The sequence below is a fragment of the Phytophthora sojae genome (assembly GCF_000149755.1).
Source record: "Phytophthora sojae unplaced genomic scaffold PHYSOscaffold_5, whole genome shotgun sequence".
NCBI lineage: Eukaryota > Oomycota > Peronosporomycetes > Peronosporales > Peronosporaceae > Phytophthora > Phytophthora sojae.
This window is the reverse complement of record NW_009258119.1, coordinates 4,758,496-4,777,383: the sequence shown is the minus strand read 5'-3', so window position 1 is coordinate 4,777,383 and position 18,888 is coordinate 4,758,496. Positions and strand designations below refer to the sequence as shown.

At 54.6% G+C, this 18,888-nt stretch overlaps 6 protein-coding genes across 6 annotated transcripts; 2 read left to right on the top strand and 4 right to left on the bottom strand.

Moving 5' to 3' along the window:
• Positions 1-902: 902 nt before the first annotated feature.
• PHYSODRAFT_504769 (hypothetical protein) lies at positions 903-1,931 on the top strand (the record flags this gene model as incomplete). The annotated part of the gene is made up of 1 exon (XM_009531313.1): positions 903-1,931. One exon carries the CDS (start codon positions 903-905, stop codon positions 1,929-1,931), a length of 1,029 nt encoding a protein of 342 aa, XP_009529608.1.
• A 97-nt stretch (positions 1,932-2,028) lies between these two features.
• PHYSODRAFT_561587 (hypothetical protein) lies at positions 2,029-5,059 on the bottom strand (the record flags this gene model as incomplete). The annotated part of the gene is made up of 5 exons (XM_009531312.1): positions 2,029-2,980; positions 3,058-3,230; positions 3,318-3,578; positions 4,168-4,302; positions 4,388-5,059. The coding sequence occupies 5 exons, from the start codon at positions 5,057-5,059 to the stop codon at positions 2,029-2,031; spliced, it is 2,193 nt and encodes a 730-aa protein (XP_009529607.1).
• Positions 5,060-5,348: 289 nt separating this feature from the next.
• Positions 5,349-6,398, bottom strand: PHYSODRAFT_316020 (hypothetical protein; the record flags this gene model as incomplete). Its single annotated transcript, XM_009531311.1, has 3 exons — positions 5,349-5,377; positions 5,503-6,103; positions 6,192-6,398. 3 exons carry the CDS (start codon positions 6,396-6,398, stop codon positions 5,349-5,351), a joined length of 837 nt encoding a protein of 278 aa, XP_009529606.1.
• A 549-nt stretch (positions 6,399-6,947) lies between these two features.
• On the bottom strand, positions 6,948-11,397 carry PHYSODRAFT_286400 (hypothetical protein). Its single transcript, XM_009531310.1, has one exon. It carries the CDS (start codon positions 11,136-11,138, stop codon positions 9,714-9,716), a length of 1,425 nt encoding a protein of 474 aa, XP_009529605.1. The 5' UTR covers positions 11,139-11,397; the 3' UTR covers positions 6,948-9,713.
• Positions 11,273-14,524, top strand: PHYSODRAFT_454155 (hypothetical protein; the record flags this gene model as incomplete). Its single annotated transcript, XM_009531309.1, has 6 exons — positions 11,273-11,704; positions 11,788-11,883; positions 11,953-12,028; positions 12,112-12,254; positions 12,328-12,487; positions 14,379-14,524. Coding segments are annotated over 6 exons (1,053 nt in total), but the record flags the coding sequence as incomplete, so codon positions are not given.
• A 654-nt stretch (positions 14,525-15,178) lies between these two features.
• PHYSODRAFT_354835 (hypothetical protein) lies at positions 15,179-16,954 on the bottom strand. The gene has a single exon (XM_009531308.1). It carries the CDS (start codon positions 16,827-16,829, stop codon positions 15,309-15,311), a length of 1,521 nt encoding a protein of 506 aa, XP_009529603.1. The 5' UTR covers positions 16,830-16,954; the 3' UTR covers positions 15,179-15,308.
• Positions 16,955-18,888: the final 1,934 nt, after the last annotated feature.

The following is an 18,888-nucleotide window of genomic DNA, read 5'->3' as shown; positions in this document are numbered from 1 at the left end:
GCGGAGAGATGCGTGGGCTTGAGCTTGAATTGGCCAAGACGTTTCGCCGAGCTATGATTGACTTGATTTTTGTATGGCGCGATGAACGTACTTAGTGGAGGAGATTTGGCTCCGACTACATCATCGGAAATGGCTACCACTGCAACACTGCTAGACCTGGTGAAGCATGGACCGTGATTCTCCTGCTGGGCTTTCATACTTCTCAGCATGCTGCTGTGTATATAAAGGATATTAAATGTAAAACCCAAATATTCTTGGAACAGAGCGGTAGTATTTCCCAGTAACTTTAACAGTACCTTTGGTTCGCGTTGCCTGCTACCAAGTCGCGATCTATTATTGTGAGAGGTGCTAACCTTTGGTAGTGTGCTTCAAGAAATGGGATCAGCTACGAGACAGACCCAAGATTGCAACAACCTGCTTTGATCCAGTTTGTTCTTGCGGCAGGCATCACACGATATGGCTCTTCGAGCACGCGCTACTACGAACATATCCATTTGGTGATGGCAGAAGCCATACGGAAAGAAGGGCAATATTGTGGCTGCTCTTGAAGCAAGAAACGGATCCGACAAGCCAATGGTTCTAAGCTTTTAACTCCCAAGCGAGACGCCAGATATACGATGATAGTATCAGCATTGATCGAGGCCCACGCACAAACTGTTGTTCACGGAGCTAGCACTTTGGCCTCGCTTCGTAGCCTAGCAAATTCGACAGTCGAGCACAGTACTCGCTCGCGTTGCACAAAGTGGCTTCAACATGTTGTCGATCGATCGTGGCCACGTACGTCTGCAGCCAATCAGCGCCATCCAAAGCGAAGCCATGTGGGCCATCCAATCACCGCTCGCGTGTCAACTCATTTGGCGATTAATCGACGACAAGCTCAACGCAACTCAAGCAGTTCAAGCATGGCCGGAGGAGACGACCTGTCGGTGGCGACGCTGTCGCTCGGGGACGAGGGCGTCCAGGTGGACGAGACGCTGGACGCGGTGCGCAAGAGCGTGATCGCCGGCGACGTGGAGCAGTTCCTGGCCACCGCGGGCGACCTCGGGGACAAGTCGCCGCTCGTGTACCTCATGGACTGGCTGCACACGTGGCAGCAGGAGTACGAGGCGTTCGTGCACGTGCTGGGCATCCAGGAGGGCTTCGAGGAGGACGGGGAGGACCAGGAGCAGGGCCAGGCGGAGAAGGACCTGGAGGAGATGGAGGCTGAGGCCGAGAAGCTCATGACTGGCTTTGGCAAGGTGGCCATGGCGCTAGTGCAGCGTCTGGGCGTCAAGGACCCGGACGCTGTCGTGGACCGCCACGGATGGACGCTGCTGATGCAGGCGGCCAACTCGGGACTCCTCGAGCTGACGGAGGAGCTGGTGGCTCGCAAGGCCGACGTCAACTACGGCGGCACCTCTAAGGACGCCTCCAACCCGCTGTACCTGGCTGTCGAGTCGGAGCACTCGGCTGTGGCGCTGCTGCTGCTGAAGAACGGCGCCATTGAGTCCGCTACGAAGCTCGTCACCACGCCCTCGGTGGGCGCGGGTGCTGGTGAGGAGGACGAGGACGCGGAGGACGACGACTGCGCACTGTTCCAGGCCTGCCGCTTCGGCCACATCAGCGTGATCAAGGAGATGCTCGCTCTGGGTGCGGACGTCAACTTCGCTCTGCCCTCGAACGGCGACCGCGCTCTGCACGTGGCTGTCATGTTCGAGATGCAGGAGGTCGTGGAGCTCCTGGCTGGAAGCGACAAGATTGACTTGAACGCTCTGAACGAGATCGGCCAGACGTGCCTCTTTGGCTGCTCCGGTCTTGAGCTGGTCAAGCTGCTCGTTGCGAAGGGTGTCGACCCCAAGATCAAGGACGTCGATGGCGAGACGGCTCTCTCCGTGGCGCAGGCGCTTGGTGACGACGAGGCGGCCGAGTACCTTGCGACGGTGACCCTATAGTTTTGTATTATCTTGCTTCTTCCAGACTTTAGTTCCTACTACGCGAACATTAACACGAAATAGACGCCACGTTGAATGCGGTATACCCGTCGTTGCTTTAAGCTTCCAGTGCCATAATAGGTTGGCGCAGAGTTGGCTCCAAGAACTGCGGCAGCAAGTGCTCACTGTTGTAGTCGTCAAGGAGGTGCATGAGCTCGGCTCCCTTTCGTCGAATCTCTTCCTCATGGGCCTTCAAAAACGTGCTCTCGCCGTGGACTCGCAGCGCCAAGTACAGTGACAGCCACGTCTCGCAAGCCGTGCCAACACATTCCATGGGCTTCACGCCTTCCTCGTCCAGCAGAGAGAGGAAGTCGGAGAAAATCGACTGCTTCTCAAACAGATTCTCACCAAAGATTTCCACAAGTTGCGCTTCCGAGCACCAGGCGCTCATGAGGATGAACACAAACGCGCACTTGGCACACTTGCAGCACCACTTGTCGCCGTCAGGGGCCTCGTTGCAGCTCAAAAAGACGGGCAAGAAGTTCTCCGAGCTTTCCAACGACCGACTCGCAAAAGTACGCGCGATCTGAACCTCCCATAGGTGCTGAAGGGCAGAGAAGTAGTGCAGATCTTCAACCAGATACTTCCGAATGTACGCGTGCGCGCGCGTCTCAAAGTCGAAGCTCTTGTCGTACTGGTGGTTCACCAGGATACCTTCGTGCACGATGTTGTTGCCGTAATTCGCGCTGCGCTCATTGCCTACAGCCACGTGCGTGAAGTCACCCAAAATGGCAGCTAGCACGCTGTCGAACGCAACGAGCGCAGCCCACGGGTGGCCGGCGGGTTGGTATCTCGTACCTCCAACCTCGCGCTCCCAAGTCTTGTCATCCATGTTGTGCTCGAAACGGAACGCAGTGCCCCCCGTGCGGTTCTGCGTCATTTCGACGATTTCTTTGAACCGCCAGCTACGCTCAAACTCCTCCGGACGATCCCCCACGTGCAACCAGGCACAAGGCGTGTCACTCGAGGACAACAGTTGGTACACCACAAGCGAGTCCTTGCCACCGCCCCTGCATTCCAAAAGTTCAAAGAAACCAGAGCGTTAACCACCAAGCTTTTCAAGATCAGTCCAGGACAGCACACTTACAATGGAACCAAGACCTTGGCCTTGCTCTGTTCTTCCAGCTTCCTATCCGGCAGCACCGGAAGAGCCTCGCTGGCAGGGGCATCCACGATAATGTACAGGCGATCGCGGTCCAGCCCGTGCAGATACAGAAACTCGCTCAGCACGTTCTGGTAGAACTCTTCCCAAAAGTGCACCTGCAGATTACACCACCAGTCCCAGCAATTCACCAGTCACTCAGCTACAACTACCAGTTCAGCGTATCTCTCTTAGCGTCATCGCACCTGCTCCGGGTTGAGGTATCCCGCTTCGATCCGAATGTACTTGCAGTTGTAGCCCATCCAGAACCACGGCAGGATGCAGAGTCCAATGTGCAGCAACGCATTGCGCAGAACCGGCGACGTCTCGTCCAAGCCTTGCAATGGACCAGCCAAGCTCATCGCGGCTTGGAAGCGGCGGCCTCCGCAGAAATGGAACTGGAACGTTGCAAGGCGCGAGTCCGCGTCGAACTGGATGCTCTCGAAAGTGAGGAAGGGCTCGGCCTGCTCCAGCAGATCCAGGCCCAGCCCGGTCTCATCGTGCTCGCAATCGGATTCAGCTTCAGCTTCGTAGTGGTTGGGATTGAGCTCTAGTGTTATGCGCGGGGGCATTGAAGGTCGGGCGGAAGGAGCTGCTCGGTGCTGGTCGTCGGCGGGATCTCGAAATGTGGGGCGGAGGAGAATTGCGACGGAACGATATGGCTACATTCGTGGGGATTGGCTGATAGTTCAACTCAGATGAGCGCCGATTGGCTAGAATCAGATTAATCTGTGATTTGTGATAATTGTTAAACGGGATCAAGATGGCTACATTGGGTTGCATGTTGCTGTTTGCGGTTCCAGTAGTCCTGCAGCACTTGCAGCTTCAGACCCAGCTCGTGGTTCTCGTTTTTGAGATGTCGAACTTGTCGCTTGCGCTCTAAAAGCATGGAGTTGTCGGTGAGCCGCGCGTCGGCAGCGTTCAGCGCGCTGGCTTGTTCGGATCGAGCTGCCTGCAACCTCGCAATCTCCACCGTCGCTTGATTCACATTCTCCTGGGCAATCGAGAAGACTATCAGCAGTAGATCATGGCTAAAGTTGTAGATAATTAGCTTACCTGAGCAGTTTGCATCAGGCTTTGTGCCTTGGACAATCTCGTCGTGCCCTCATGATACAGACGTCTCGCCCGCAGGAAACGATTGTTCAGCATCTTTTCGTACCGTTCCAGTTCATCTGTTTGCTTGTGACGACTCTGAATAGGTATACGAGCATCAATAGGAGGCAGTCAGGGGCTGAGAGGGCGAACTTTGGCATATTACAGTGATGTCGAGACCTACCGCTTGAATCTTGGCAATTTCGTTCTTCATATCATCCTGTCCTGAGACTATTGACCCAGCATGTGTCTGCACTTGGTCCAATCGAACACGCCACGAGCTTTCAGCTGGGCGGCGATGAAGCTTATCCTGCAGAACAGCTTGCAGTTTCGGGAGCATGCGACGACGCTCAAGCTCCCAAGCAGCCGGGTCAATATCGGTATGAATCATGGCGTTTCCATTGTCTGCGTCCTCGGTTAGCCCAGAAAGCAGTTGCTCCTCTTTCACCACCAGCCACCGCGAGAAAACGTCGTCGACTTCGGTATCTAGCGAGGCCGTTGATTCTCCAACCCCGTCGGTACTGGCATTCTGCTGTCCGTCATCGTCAGTAACATCCAACGCATCGCTCGACTCTAACGTTTCGACGGGCTCTCGTGGATATGCTGGCGGGGTGGTGCAATACTCTTCTCCACTTACGACAGCAGTAGTTAGGGCGTCCAACAGGATGCATACTTCGACGCTAACACCGCTGGTTAGCGCGGGGGCGCTAAGCTGCGCCACCTCTGGTACACCAACTTTCTCAGCCGCCAAAAGAATCTTTTGAGCTACCACAATTGGAGGGCTTTCGTACTGATCATCAAGATGTAAATCACCACCGCCTAAGAGAGATAATAACCATTGTGATAATATCCGCATGTCTTCGAACCGGGCTTGTGGCGCCACTCTCGGTAGCATTCGGCTGTCAGACGAAAAGTATGTAGGTGAAATGCTCTTCTTGAGCACCTTTTCATACCGCAAGATCTTCAGCTTCTCAAAAATCAACTCCATTCGCGCTTCAGCATGCCTCCTTCTAACCATTTCCTCGGTCTGACCATTACTGGTATCCCCCTGAGATGATGGAGGTCGTGATTGAGGTGGAGTTTCTTGCTGCTGGCCAGAAGATGAAGGTCGCGATGGATTCTCATTTTCTGGTGATTTCTTGCTTCTACTGCTTCGCGATCGAGACGAGCGCGTCTCCGGTTCTTTCGTTGCAGGATCGTTGTTATTAATCTCAGTGCCGCCTTGATGCCGTCGCATTCGCTCCTGCAATACTGCACTAGGCGGTCGTGTTCGGCAGGCATCCCAAACTTCTTGCACACTTGGACGGTCAGACGCCGTGAGCGAGATCATCCGCTTGACGAGGCCGCGCAGATGGTCACTGTAGACCTCCGGAATCTCCTCGTAGTACCCTTTATTGATTTTCTGGAAAAGCCCCACCAGGTTCAAACCCTCTGACTTAAACGGCGACCGAAGCATTGCGAGCTCGTACAAGATGCACCCCATGGACCACACGTCGCTCTTCCAGTCGTAACTTTCACCACGCAGCACCTCCGGTGACATATACAGCGGGGTTCCAACCTTCGAGCGAGCCTCGACTGTGTTTTCACTCAAATACCGCCCCAAGCCAAGGTCTCCGACTTTCACCACTCCTTTCAACGTCAAAAATATGTTCGCCGGTTTGAGGTCGCGGTGCATGATACGCGCCTGGTGCAGGTACAAAATGGCGCCGCAGAGCTGCGTGAAGTATCTCCAAATGGTGCGTTCGTCAAACCTCACCCCTTTCTCATTGGCTTTCCTGATCTGCCGCTTGAGGTCACCCGCTTCTGCCCACTCGAAGGCAATGTACAGCTCGTTATTCTGCACGAACGCATCCAGATACTGAATGATGTTCGGGTGGCTGACCGACTGCACCAGACGCACCTGCAACACAACAAATAAAAAACAGTTTTGGCAACTCATCACCAACTTTTCCGCAGTGCAAACCCATTGGCGCAACTTCCAGACGCACCTCCTTGAGCGTTTTCTCGCGAGCTTTGAGGTTCATCATGTCGAAGATGGCAATCTTCTTGAGCGCCACCGCCTGGCCGTCGCAGCGCCGCTTGGCCTTGAAAACCACCGAGAACTTGCCCTTGCCGATGGGTTTGAGCACCTCGTAGTCGTCCAGCTGGCCGCCATCGGCGAACAGCGCGCGCTGCTCGTCCGTGAGCGACTCCATGTATCGGAGCCCAAGAGTCAGCACTTGACAGTCTGCACCCCTTGAAGGCGAAATCGATCGACTTATTTTCGTCCAATCGTAAGAGGGTTCCGAATGCATTTTTAACCAATGAGAAAAAGACATTCACCCTCAGTATATGTATGCCCACGCTGAATCAGCAGTAAGTTTTGGACGAACAAACAAGCAGGAAGCTAGCTGTCCCAAAGTGTGAGGTGAGTGAGTCACCCTCCTCCACCTGAAACTCGACACAGCCGACACCCGCGCAGACTTGGCAGCAACTTGGATTCGCACGTCCGAGTCGCCCGCACCATTGGATTCCACTCGACTTGGAGGATACTTGAGTATCGGGTGGTCGACGGCAGCAATTGGCTCGAGCGTCGTCACTACCGTCACCCTCCCCACCCAACCGCAACCAAACGCACGCCCAGACTCGAAGAGGTAACTTAACTTTGTCTCTTGTGCTACAACTGGCACTCTCGGGGTGTCAGTGTCGTCAGCCTTTCTTAGTCGCCGCAGTAAGTGTACAAACTAAAAAGGTTATATTTCGAGACAGGTCGACAGTCCAAAGTCCAGCCATAAAGAAGCACAGGCTCGTCAACCAACCCGCCAGCTAGTCACCACCTAGACGGGTTCATCCAAGTTGAGGACGATGCCCCGCACCAGGAAGAAAGCGCGCTCGTCCAGCGACAGCGACGACGCCTATGCGCCACCGGCCTCCGCTCGCCGTCCGGCAATGTACGAAAAGATGTTAGATACGCTTTAGGTCTCTCGACCTCCCGAGTAGGAGTCGATGGGCCTGGTGCAGACTCTGTTTTGTGGACGGCTTTGATACACGCCGCTAACTTCAACGTTATTGTGCACGCACTGCAGCAAGGCGCAGCCGCGAGAGCAACGCGAGCGTCGTACCCCCACGGCATTCTCGCCGCCCGCCGACACGCCGCGGAAATCGCGGAAGCCCAAGGAAGTGAGTCCTGATGCTGACGGGAACGCTCCTCCCGCTCCTCCTACGCCTGCTCGCCCAGAGTTCAAGCGGCTGGAGAACAAGATCAAGTCCCAGGTATGAAGGGTACTGAACACCATTGGCACAGTTAGTCGATAAGTTCTGACCTATACTGCTTTTCATCTTCAGGCGCATCGACTGAGGTACCCCCTCGCCTTCGTTGAGGCTTACGAAGCCGAAGGCTGGAATAAGTCGAGTCGTGACAAGCTCAAGCCTAACAAGGAGCTTGAGACGGAGCACCGCAAGATCGCCAAGGGCCAACGTGCTCTTATCGATGGTTTGAACGAGCTGAAGGCATTGAACGCGAATGAACCGCAAGTGCCACTGCTCGCCAAGTTCGAAGAAGTGCACTGCTCGCGCTGTGGGAGCACGGACACCGAAGCGGACAACGACATCCTGCTGTGCGACAGCGTTGGGTGCCATCGCGCGTACCATCAAAAGTGCCAGACGCCGATTGTGCTCACTGTCAATATCCCGGCAGGTGAGGAGCCTTGGTTCTGTGAAGTGTGTCTGGCCGTGTTCGAGTGTCTTAAGTCGATCAATTCGGTCTTCGGTACGACGTACGAAAGTGTCGACGACCTTTTCCCGGAGCTGGCTGCAGCTGAGCAGCAACCAACGACGGACGCGAGCAGTGCTGCTCAGTCGGGCGAGGAGAGCGGAGCTGCCCCTGCTGACAACGACGACGATGACGATGAAGATTTCGTTTGCAACGATGATGAGGACGACGAGGAGGGAGAAAGCGACGCAGATGACGAAGTGTCAGTAGAGGCAGACGGCGAAGAAGAGGAGATGGCCGAGGAGGTCCCGGAAAGTGCTCAAGACTTGGTTTACCTCAGCAAGGACGACGTCATCGACCTGAATCAGTACGTTGCAGCAAGGGACTTGGAGTGAAGCAGCTTGTATCTAACATTGTCGTTGTTTCCGATCCTACGCAGTCGATCGACGCGGTCAAAGAGTGTTAGCCGCCCCGTAAAGCCTGTCCAACAGAAGCTGAACCTTGTGGGTGAGCCAGCGGCCAAGATTGATCGTAAGACTGGGGAAGTGATTCTTGGGGTCGTGGCCGAGTATGAGCCACCGACTAAAGGACGATATTCGCGCTGGCGCATTGACTACCGCGACGGGTCCTCGGAGCACCTGACGCGCAGCAAGACGATGTCTGCGATTAATCGCGCTGCGGTGGAGGACAGCGACACCGACCAAACCGGCGGCGACTCGGAGGCCGATGCGGCTTTGATTGTTCGTGGGAAGCGCAAACGCACCGATGTCGACTATCGCCAGCTCAACGAGCTCATGTTTGCTGGAAAGGATGAGGACAGCGAAGAGGATGAAACCTTCGAGGTCAAAGAAGGAAGCGACGAGGAGCCTGATGAAGAGGAGGATAATGAAGACGGAAGTGAGGAAGAGGACGAAGGCGAGGGTGAAGAAGGTAAGGAGGGGAAGGAAGATGAATCCAAGAGCGTGTCGGACCAGCCATCGCCCACTACTGTGGCTGCGTCGCACGACGAAGTATCACCACCAACGGACGAAAAGCGCAGCCATCGCACGCGCACTCCTGTCGACTACGTCTCGATGCACGAAGGGCTGCTTTCGTAGAGCTGCAATCCCGCACTCGTGCACGTCATGCGACGGGCCCAAATCTTAGCAAAATTTTAGATGCAGCGATCATCGATCGCTTAAAATACAGGGTTTGCTTTGCGCGTAGGCTTACATGTATTGTGGAAACCGATTAGATTGTCTAATTGGGATATAAATCGGTTGATTAAGTAGATGATTAAGCTTAATCGGGTCTGATTTGCTAAATCCGACCTCCTAATTAGATCGACAGACTAAGATTTGTACTCTGATTTGACAGAGCGGTCAGTTGTGCCTACAACGCCATGTGGCAAGCTGATTTAGCTGCTTCACGGCTTACAAAGCCCGGGACGGCTGATTTGCATGCTAATCAGCCCGAATGTCCGACACCCACACGGCATTCGGTGGCCGATTTAACGTAAAACCGACAAACGCTAATGCTGACGAGAAATGACAGCGCAAATACAGAACTTGATAAATAGATAGCAGTACACATCGAAGCTCACAGAAGCGTATTTAATGCACGTGATGCTATTTCTCGTTAGTAGGTACGCGAATCACTCAGCTCGTGGCGGTAAGTGGTCGCTCGTCGTATTTCTGGCGGGTAATGAGGCAACCCCCATTTTATTAACCTTACACCGATTTATACCCTTACCAATGCCATATGAAATCATAAGGATCCCCGATTTAGTACCAGTCAAATCTCTCATGAACGCTGCTTTATCAGCTATACTTCCCATGCTTTAATACATCGGAAACGTCGGGTCTACGCCGCCTTCTTTCGCGTATTCGGTGTATCCGCCATTGATGTTGAACACGTTCTCAACGCCACCGCGGAGCAGCCATCGTGTCACCTTGACAGAGTCCACGCCTCGACGACAGATCACGAACGTTCGGTTGGAGTACGCAGCAGCAGCTTTTGAGACTCCATCATGCAAAACTGCGATGACTTTGGAGGGGTCCTGCTTCATCAACTGAGCCGTTGGGATGTTCACTGCCTCGGGGAAGTGCACCATATTGAACTGCGTTTGTGCACGAGTGTCCAGCAACACATAGTTTCGTTGCGTGCCTTCGCCTTCAACAGATTTGCGCACCTTCTGGAACTCCTCACCACTGATACGAAACTCAGGTCCAAGGTCGTCCACCGCTTTTCCATCATTGCAAGTGCCTTCAACAAGTAGAGCAGCGTCCAATGACATCACTTCAGAGCCGATGGCTCCTTGGCCGCAGGACGGACAGTCAGGATTCCGCTTCTTGCCGATTTTCAAGCGACGAAATTGTCCGTCGTACGCGTCGTAGAAGCACTGCACACCATCGAGGGGCTCTCCGACCCCCGTGACGACCTTGACGGTTTCCATTGCTTGAAGACATCCGATCACTCCGGGCACAACTCCGATAACACCGTTCTCCGCACAGCTCATCGCAACTCGCGGCGGTGTCGGATACAAGCACCGGTAGCATCCCGTTGCACTTCCATCGTCCTTGTATGTGAACACCGTCACTTGTCCCTCCAGACCCAGCGCGCTTCCCGATACCAACGGCTTGCGTCGGCGAGCGCATGCGTCATTAACGAGATAACGAGTCCCGACGTTGTCCGAGGCGTCGACGACGACGTCGTACTCGCCAACAAGATCCAAAGCGTTGGCAGCAGTGAACCGCGTCGGGTACACGATGCAGTGAACCAACGGATTCATCTCTTGCAGTCGTCTCTTGGCCGAGTCCACCTTCTTCTCTCGTTGCTTTGCTCCCTGTTCGTCATGGAGAATCTGACGGTGCAAATTGCTACGGTCGACATGGTCCCCATCCACGACAGCCAACGTCCCGACTCCCATAGCGGCCAAGTACATTGCAACTGGTGACCCAAGTCCCCCGACGCCAATCAGCAGCACGCGCGCAGCACGCAACTTGAGTTGCGCCTCGACTCCGAACTCTTTAACGAGCATTTGCCGCCCGTAACGCTGCAATTCCGCCCTTGAGAACGGCGAGTACGTCGAAGTATCCGGTGAATCCTCCTCGGTCTTGTCTTCTTGAGGCTTGATAACGGTCTCATCCGGTGTCTGGGCCTTTTTCAACTGTGCTTGAAGCTGTTCGTTCTGCGCTCGAAGCTCCACTAGCTCCTTCTCCAGTGTCGAGCAGCGGGGGCACGCGGGGGTGGCAGTCGTCGCCATCGTCGAGGAGCTCAATCACACGACGCACAATTTTGACAATAGGGAGCTCAAAATGTGAATTTTGCAATAGTGTGGATAGTCTGACGTGGCGTGTCAGTCTGATCAAAGTTAAGCTCCTCCCGCCCCACGGACCCATGAAGCTCGCTGGTGCTCTTCTGCGCGCACGTCGTCCGTCTTCGCTACGTTTTGCAGTCGCTGCAAACGGTGGACAATGTGTTGCCCCGAAGTCCCGCATCGCGGGACTATCCACCTCGTCGAGTCCGCTGGCGGAGGACAAAAAGTCGATCCTGGAGCTGCTGCAGCGAGTGGCGGAGGGGAAGGTCTCACCTCAAGCGGCGGCGGAGCTCTGTGGCCCCGCTGCGGAGTACGAGACAGTGGGGGATTTTGCAAAGATCGACACCAAGCGGGAGGCGCGCACGGGGTTCCCGGAGGTCGTGTATGCCGAGAGCAAGACGCCAGAGCAGGTGGCGGCTATCATGAAGGTCATGATTGACGGGGGCGAGGACAATGTCATGGCTTCGCGCGTGACGCCGGAGGCTGCGGATGCTATTCAAGCGTTGATGCCGGTACGAACTGAGAAGGGAGGTGCTGAAGTCGCGATAAAGGATTGTGTTTTGACAGTCGATGGATACTTGGTATGGCTTGGCAGGGTCAGCATTTGACGTACTACGAAGTGCCTCGTATCTTGGCCTCAAAATCTTTGGACGCCGCGAAGAAGGAGGAAAGTACTGAGGATCAGGAGAAGGTAAATGCTGCTCGTGGAATGGCGAAGTTGTCATATTTGCGACTAGCTACGCTAACTTTTTTTTGGTAGAAGACCCCCACCGCATGCGTGCTCTGCGCGGGAACTTCAGATCTCCCTGTCGCTGAAGAAGCCGCTGTTACACTTGGTAAAGAGCTTTAGCTTCCTTCAACTCCTTTCCTGCGTGCAATATGAAGGTTTTTAACGTACTAACCACTCTGCTGTTGACAGAACTGGCTGATTATAAGGTCACTCAACTTTACGACGTGGGTGTGGCTGGGATCCACCGCTTGCTGCGCAACCAGCACGTCCTGCGGGCATCGGACGTCGCAATTTGCGTTGCTGGCATGGACGGCGCCTTGCCCGGCGTTGTGGTGCGTATGGCGCTTGTTTGTCTGCAGCATTCCAGTTCCGTATTTTTACTGACTCAATTCGTGCTGCTTACAGGGCGGTCTCACATCTTCACCAGTGATCGCAGTCCCTACGAGCGTTGGCTACGGAGCGGCGTTCGGCGGCCTAGCTCCATTGCTCACAATGCTCAACGCGTGCTCGCCTGGAGTGGGTGTCGTCAACATCGACAATGGCTTCGGTGCCGCCGTCCTCGCAGGTACGCGTCGATCACTTTTGCAAACTTTGGTGATCATCTCCTTCAACATGTACCTAACGCAAATTGTCCTCCTCTGTCCTCCAGCGCGCATCCTGCAGCAGCTCCGCTGACTTTGACCGGCTATAGGTCCTAATCACCCCATAGCCAATCACATGTCTTCAATAAGCGCTTTTTGGCCTATCATCGTGGAGTGCATTTGTGTTGTTTTCAAACAGTTCCAATCCAGTACAGGGCTTGGTAGTAGTCAGCAGAGTAGTAGCGATAGTAGTGATAATATTACTACTACTATAGCACTACTATAGCACTGGGGTCTGGGATTCATAGTAGTAATATAGCTATAGTAGCGATAAAAAACGCCACTAGTAGTGATAATAGCAGTGATAATATCACTACTACTTTCCCGAACATCAACCCACGTCAGATCTTTAAAAGGCGCGCAAATTTGGTGGTTCTCAGCCCTCCCCTCCCCGCACTTCGCGCCCCCTAGCTCATTTCTGAAAACTCAAGCGGGGAACAAGCAGTTAAAGCGCGGTAGAAGGCCTGTCATTCGATCGTGTATTCACCATTCGAGTAGTCCGTCGACCTCTCAAAACGGAAGGGCTGCCAACATGCATCATCTAGCTTGGCTAATACTTCTACCAGCAGGTTCTGCAGCAGCTCGCGCCTCAGCAAGCTCTTCAAGGATAGCAGCGCTGAAGTTCAAGAACCTTGAGATCACCGGAGGAGCAGAGTCAGTAACAGCATCCCCGACGACATCGTCCATGGTGTGGAAGCTCGCCTACTACAAGGACAAGGTATGTATGCTTATTTTTTGCTGTGCGTGAACCCGGAGACGTGCTCACAATTGTCCTGTCTTCAGGGATCCAAGTGCAATTTCCCGTAAGGTGGCTGGTCCTGGTGCGTGTCTGAGTTACTGTTGTGCTCGAAGCTGCTAAATCTCACTGTACAAATTTAGACTTGCTGATGTCCTCGTCGACGTTGCAGTCAGCTGCTACACATGCTCGAGTTTAGCTGGGGCGTGATTGTTCAACAGCGTTCCTAGAACGTGTGTTCCGGCTGGTTACTTCGTGGCGAGGCCACTACGAACATGATTGGCTGAAATACCAGGATACTACTCCCGCTCTTAGGATTGACAAATATCGAGTACGCAGACCAATTACACTGCGGCACGGGCGTCTTTATCTCGCCGATAGTGGGAATAGTAGTACTATAGTAGTGCTATAGTAGTGGTATTAGTAGTGATATCTACTAATGGCGTTCTCCGACTACTAATAGTAGTATTAGTGCTATCGGCTCTGAGCCGGGTAGTAGTAGTAGTATCACTGCTAGCCGAAATTCTCACTACTACCAAACCCTGATCCAGTAGTGGCGTCTTCAGTAACGATGGGCAGGACCAAGTCACCCACGCGCAGGTACTCCGCTCGGCGCTACGTGGATCCACATGCCTCGCGCTCGTCTTCAGCTGACTCCGAGGCGTCCAGTCGAGCGGACGATGGGTCTCCGCCCTCTCGGCGTGGGTCGGGAGGCATTATACAGGAGCCGACGGCGATGGACACGGAGTCCTCCTCGGACGGCGTGCAACTGCCGAACTCTCGGCTCCACAGCCTGCACTCAGCGTTACCCATTGGCGAGGATACTCGCACAGGACGGAAGAACCGACGCAAGCGACGGAGCAGCGGAGACGACGGCGTGATCCATCGACAGGAGGTAGCAGAGGATTCCAGCGACCAGGAGGAGGAGCAACAAGCGGTTGTGACGATCTCCGTCGCGGAGCTCGAGAAGTGGCAGCAGAGGGTTATTATGCACATTGAAGACCATTTTACGAGTAGGTTTGGTGCATTTCTGTTAGTGTTTGGAGCTGGTACTAACCCGTTTGTGGTGTACTCTACAGACGAGCAACTGAAGAGAATCGCGGAATTCGGACGCGTGCACGGGACTGTAGTGCAAGAAGCCAAGCAGTACGTGAGCAATATGGAGGTGCAGTTAAGTCGCCAGTTCGAAGAAGAGCGGGCGGCGCTGCGTGCTCAGGCGGAGGAGTTCGTGGCGAAGACGAGCGCGGAGAATAAAGCGCTGAAGCGGCGGGTAAAGGAGTTAGAGCAGCAGAACGAAGGATTGGAGAAGCAAGTCGACCTATTGGAGAAGCAGGTGGACGAACTGGAGGTGGAGAAGGCGCAGGTGAATCAGACTCGGCAGCAGGAGGAAGAGCGACACAGGAATAGCGAGCAGCCCGCGCAGACTCACTCACCACCAAACCACCAGACTCAAGTGCAGCCAAGGAACGGGGAGGTTATTGGAAACACGGAAAACCGCCCGGTGAACGGGAGGCAGGACGGGAAAACGAACGAAGGTGGGAGGCAGGATTCGCCTTTGGTCGTCAAGAGGGTGTCGGGTGGAACGATCGACCATTGCAGTACATCGAAAGCTATCCACCCAAATCCGCACCACGATCCAGGCTCGGAGAAATCTCAACTACATCCCGCACCACAGCAGCATCAACACCAACAGGAGCAACCGTCGTCTACCAACAGCCTCGCTGACAACGGAGCCAAATCGCATCCAGGTGGCACAGGGCAAAGTCACCTCCAAATGGGTGGGCAGTCCAGGACCCCTGCAGATGCTCATGCCGACATGGCATTAGTTGACTAGCGGCGCAGTTGCGCAGTTTAAGTATTTAACAAGTTGAGTTGAGTTTAGCAATGATATTGATTCGATGGATTGCTGGGCAAAACAGTGAACGACGGTTGTCGGTCACTAAGAAGTTCTCTACAAACACTAAAAGCGCCGAGCTGGGTTGCACGCGCTGATGAAGAGGTTACAGAGTTTAGACTGTGCTCTTGCTGCTGGTGCACTCCTTGCCAGCGCCGACAGTCACCGGCACGTGCCAGCAGTGACCCTTCTGATAGCCGCCCTTAACGATCTCGTCCTTCTTGACGCTGAACGTCCACTTGTCGTCGAAGGTGACGAACTCGGTCTTGAGCCAGTCCTCCGAGAAGTGCAGCATAAAGAAGCCGTACGGGTTGCCGGCGGCAATCCACGCGTGCTCGACATACTTCTCGGCCACCTCAGGGGGCATGCCCGACGTCTCGGACTGGATACCACCGCCGCCACCGTTCTCGTAGAAGTGAGTGCCCCAGTTGCTGATGTCGTGGTTGAAGCCGTGCGTGTGGCCGTTGAACCAGACGTGGGCGCCGCCCTCCTTGGTGATCATGAACCACTCCTTCATCTTGTCCTCACTCATGTGGAAGTGCGGCGAGTAGTGCGAGTTGATGATCTTCCAAGTGGCGGTCGAGGCCGCCAGGTCCTTCTTGACCTGCTCAAGCGAGTCGTCCCACCACTGCTTGATGGTGTCGGCGCAGGCATTGTACATCTCAGTGTCACCACCAGCGCAGAGCTCGTCACCGGGGATGCGGTCGTTGCACGTGTTGCCTAGAGCCTTGGCCTCCTTCTCGCTCAGTTTTTTCTTCTTCACGTAGCCGTAGCACTGGCAGCAGATCTGCATGACGCCGTGCGAGTCGGCGAAGTTGGTGTCAATGTTGAAGATGTCGACCGACACGCCGTTCTCCTCGACGCTCTCGACGTAGTAGTGGTCCGAGAGTTTCCAACGGTCGCTGTTGGCGCTCTTGTACTCCTGCTGCAGCGAGAACTTGAGGTTCAGGTACTTGAGCATCTCCTCGGTGCTCTCGCACTCACGGAAGTTGTAGTCCTTGTCGCCGCAAATGTACTCGGAGCCGCCGAGATCGTGGTTGCCCACGACGTTGATCCATGGGATGCCTTCCAGCTCCGGCTGGTCGTACACGCTCTCGAACGTGGTCTCCATGCGGTAGTCAATGTCGTCGGGACCGGCACCGTTCCAGTAGATGTTGTCACCGTGGCCAATGATACGCACGGGCTTGATGTCACCAGCGGCCTGGGCCAGGATCTCGGCGATGTTGATCTGCGCCCAGTAGTCGATTTTCATCTCGAGCGAGTCGTTGGCCACCTTGCGATACTTGTTGCAGCACGAGCCGGGCTTGTCCGTCGTGGCGCCCCAGTCACCAATGGCGAGCATGGTGAGGGCGGCCTTGGCTTCTTCCGGGTCGCTCGACGGCTCCTTGTTGACCGATCCGCTGCCGCTGGCCGTTGTGTTGGTCAGCAGGTCCGACTCGCTCACATTGGTGGACGTGGACGTCTTGCCCGACGCCGTGCCCGTGCCCGAGCCGGAGCTGCTGGAGGTCGTCTCTCCGCTGCTGGTGTTGGCGCTGTCATCGTCGCCACCGCTCGTGACGCCGACGATGATGCCGATGGCCACACCGATGACCACGAGCACACCGACGACGATGAGCACCTTGCGGGCGGCCACCATCGCGGGTAGTTAGTTGCTTGAAGGAGGGGGGGGATAACAGCAGCGAGGGTGGGAGGGGTAGAGCTCCTTCCTCAACTTGCTGGTGCAGTAGCTTCCTGCTTCCTCGAAGGCTGGCGGGAGGCGACGCAAAACTGGGAATGCCGTCTCTCTCTCTGCGTGCGTGCTAACAGCTCACAGCCTCTACCGGCTTCTGGGCCAGCGGAGACTGAACACTTGCCCCCAGTATGCCGGGTCTGTCCTGCACCCACGAATTTTTGTCCCGGGGCAATACAGTACCGGTATCGTCAGGACGCGAGGGTTGAAGCTCCGTTTCTGACGAGTTTTCGAGCTCCGTGATTGGCCGAGCCGCGAACTGACTCGTTTATGGGTAGAATTAATCGCCAGATGGGTTAGTCTCTCAGACTAAAAAACGTGGCGGAATCTACGCGTTTGATGGGCATGCCCGCGCCGCGGGCTTGGACCACTTGGCGTCCTTGGCGTCTCCATCTTCGAGCTCCCCGCTTCACGGTGGACGCGGGCCGAACACCCGCTGCAATCGCGTTCGTGGCGCCACTAGCGAAACGGGCGGCGCCTGTCATGCGCCTGTCGACTATGGCTCGCTGTTCGTGCATGATAAGAGCTCCCAGGGCAGAGCCGCCTCGGTGTGGTCCTCATCCACAACGATCTCAAGTCTGATGGCCAGTGTATTATAATACGGTACACAGCAATGCGTCTTGCGTGGAGATAGCGACAACAACCCTCCGCCGCGCATTCGCACGTTGAACCAAACGCCCTTATAAGACGCAGTCACGCCAGAAGGTCGAACACCAGCGCGTACTGCGCAAGAATCAGACGTTTCCAACGCCACAGGAGGGTCGCTGTAAATTACTGCATTACAGCATCGAAGTGCCCAGGGAATGAGGAGCAACCTGATAAATCAACATGACGGCAGCAATGTTGGGGCGTTGTGCCAATAAATCGCCCCGACGGTGTATCCTGCAACTGCAATGATGTCTTGAATAGTTTAAGCAAGTCGCTGATGTTACCGCAGTTTGGCTCAACGTAATATCATTTACCGCTGTAGCTGGTTCCGATTCAGAGCAACATAGTTGTTGTCAAGCGCGTACGCAAGTATTTCCTCTGAGTCCTTCGCGATCTTGCCATTCAATGAAGCCGACCTAGGTGCCTAGAATCGCTTTTACAATGCATATCCAACGAGTGCGCGCCTCTGTTAGTACATGAGATCTTCGCATGTACCTCTGGGCATAATTTAGTCCCCGATCAATCACTGAACGCCGGCCTTCTGGCGCTGTTCTAGACAAGATCCGGCATAACTCTTTTCGGCTCGCTGAGCTCCCAAAGCAACAACCTAGCAACTTGTCAGCCACTACCGCAGGACACTAAAAAAGCTCAAATAAAGATCGATGTGATGCTGTGAGTATCTGGACGGGGGTATACTCTTACTGAGATGAAAGGCGTAAGTCGAGCGTAACAGCTTACATTGTACACGTACCACATCGTGATCGTCCCTCACGTTGCTGCGGGTCTTTTGTTTCAGGTTTTCACTGCCAACTCCAGCACGAGGGCGGCGGCGAAGACTATGGTGCACGGACCAAAGCACAAAGAAGTTCCGTTACGTTGAAAGGGTGATAGAGAGTAGCACTCGAAATGGCGTAGGCTAGCGTTCGTTGGACGCAGGTTGTCACTGTCAGAGCTACGTCAAGTTATCTCCGGTATAATCAGAGTTTTTACATGTAGAGCAAGATGTCTGTGGCAACTACGACATCGCAACTACGACGTTTCCGCAGACCGTTTGCTCTATAAAGTCTGCTCATACCGGAGATATTTTGACATGCACCACTCATTTTGATAACTTTCCACAGCGACTTGACCCAGTGGCATATCGTGGTGACCTTCATTCTGTTATGCCAAGAAACACGACTGATCGTCAATACAAAGTTGCCGCTACATGCACATGCTGAATGTGCTTCAATCCTGGTTCAACAGCGACAATTTGACCCTCAACTCTGCGGCTACTTACCAATCTTCATTATCGCGATTCGATCTGTACAATACTTGT

What these genes read in the sequence shown, in the direction of transcription:
- PHYSODRAFT_286400 (XM_009531310.1), bottom strand. Translation starts at nt 11,138, where the DNA reads ATGGCGACGACTGCCACCCCCGCGTGCCCCCGCTGCTCGACACTGGAG.
- PHYSODRAFT_354835 (XM_009531308.1), bottom strand. Translation starts at nt 16,829, where the DNA reads ATGGTGGCCGCCCGCAAGGTGCTCATCGTCGTCGGTGTGCTCGTGGTC.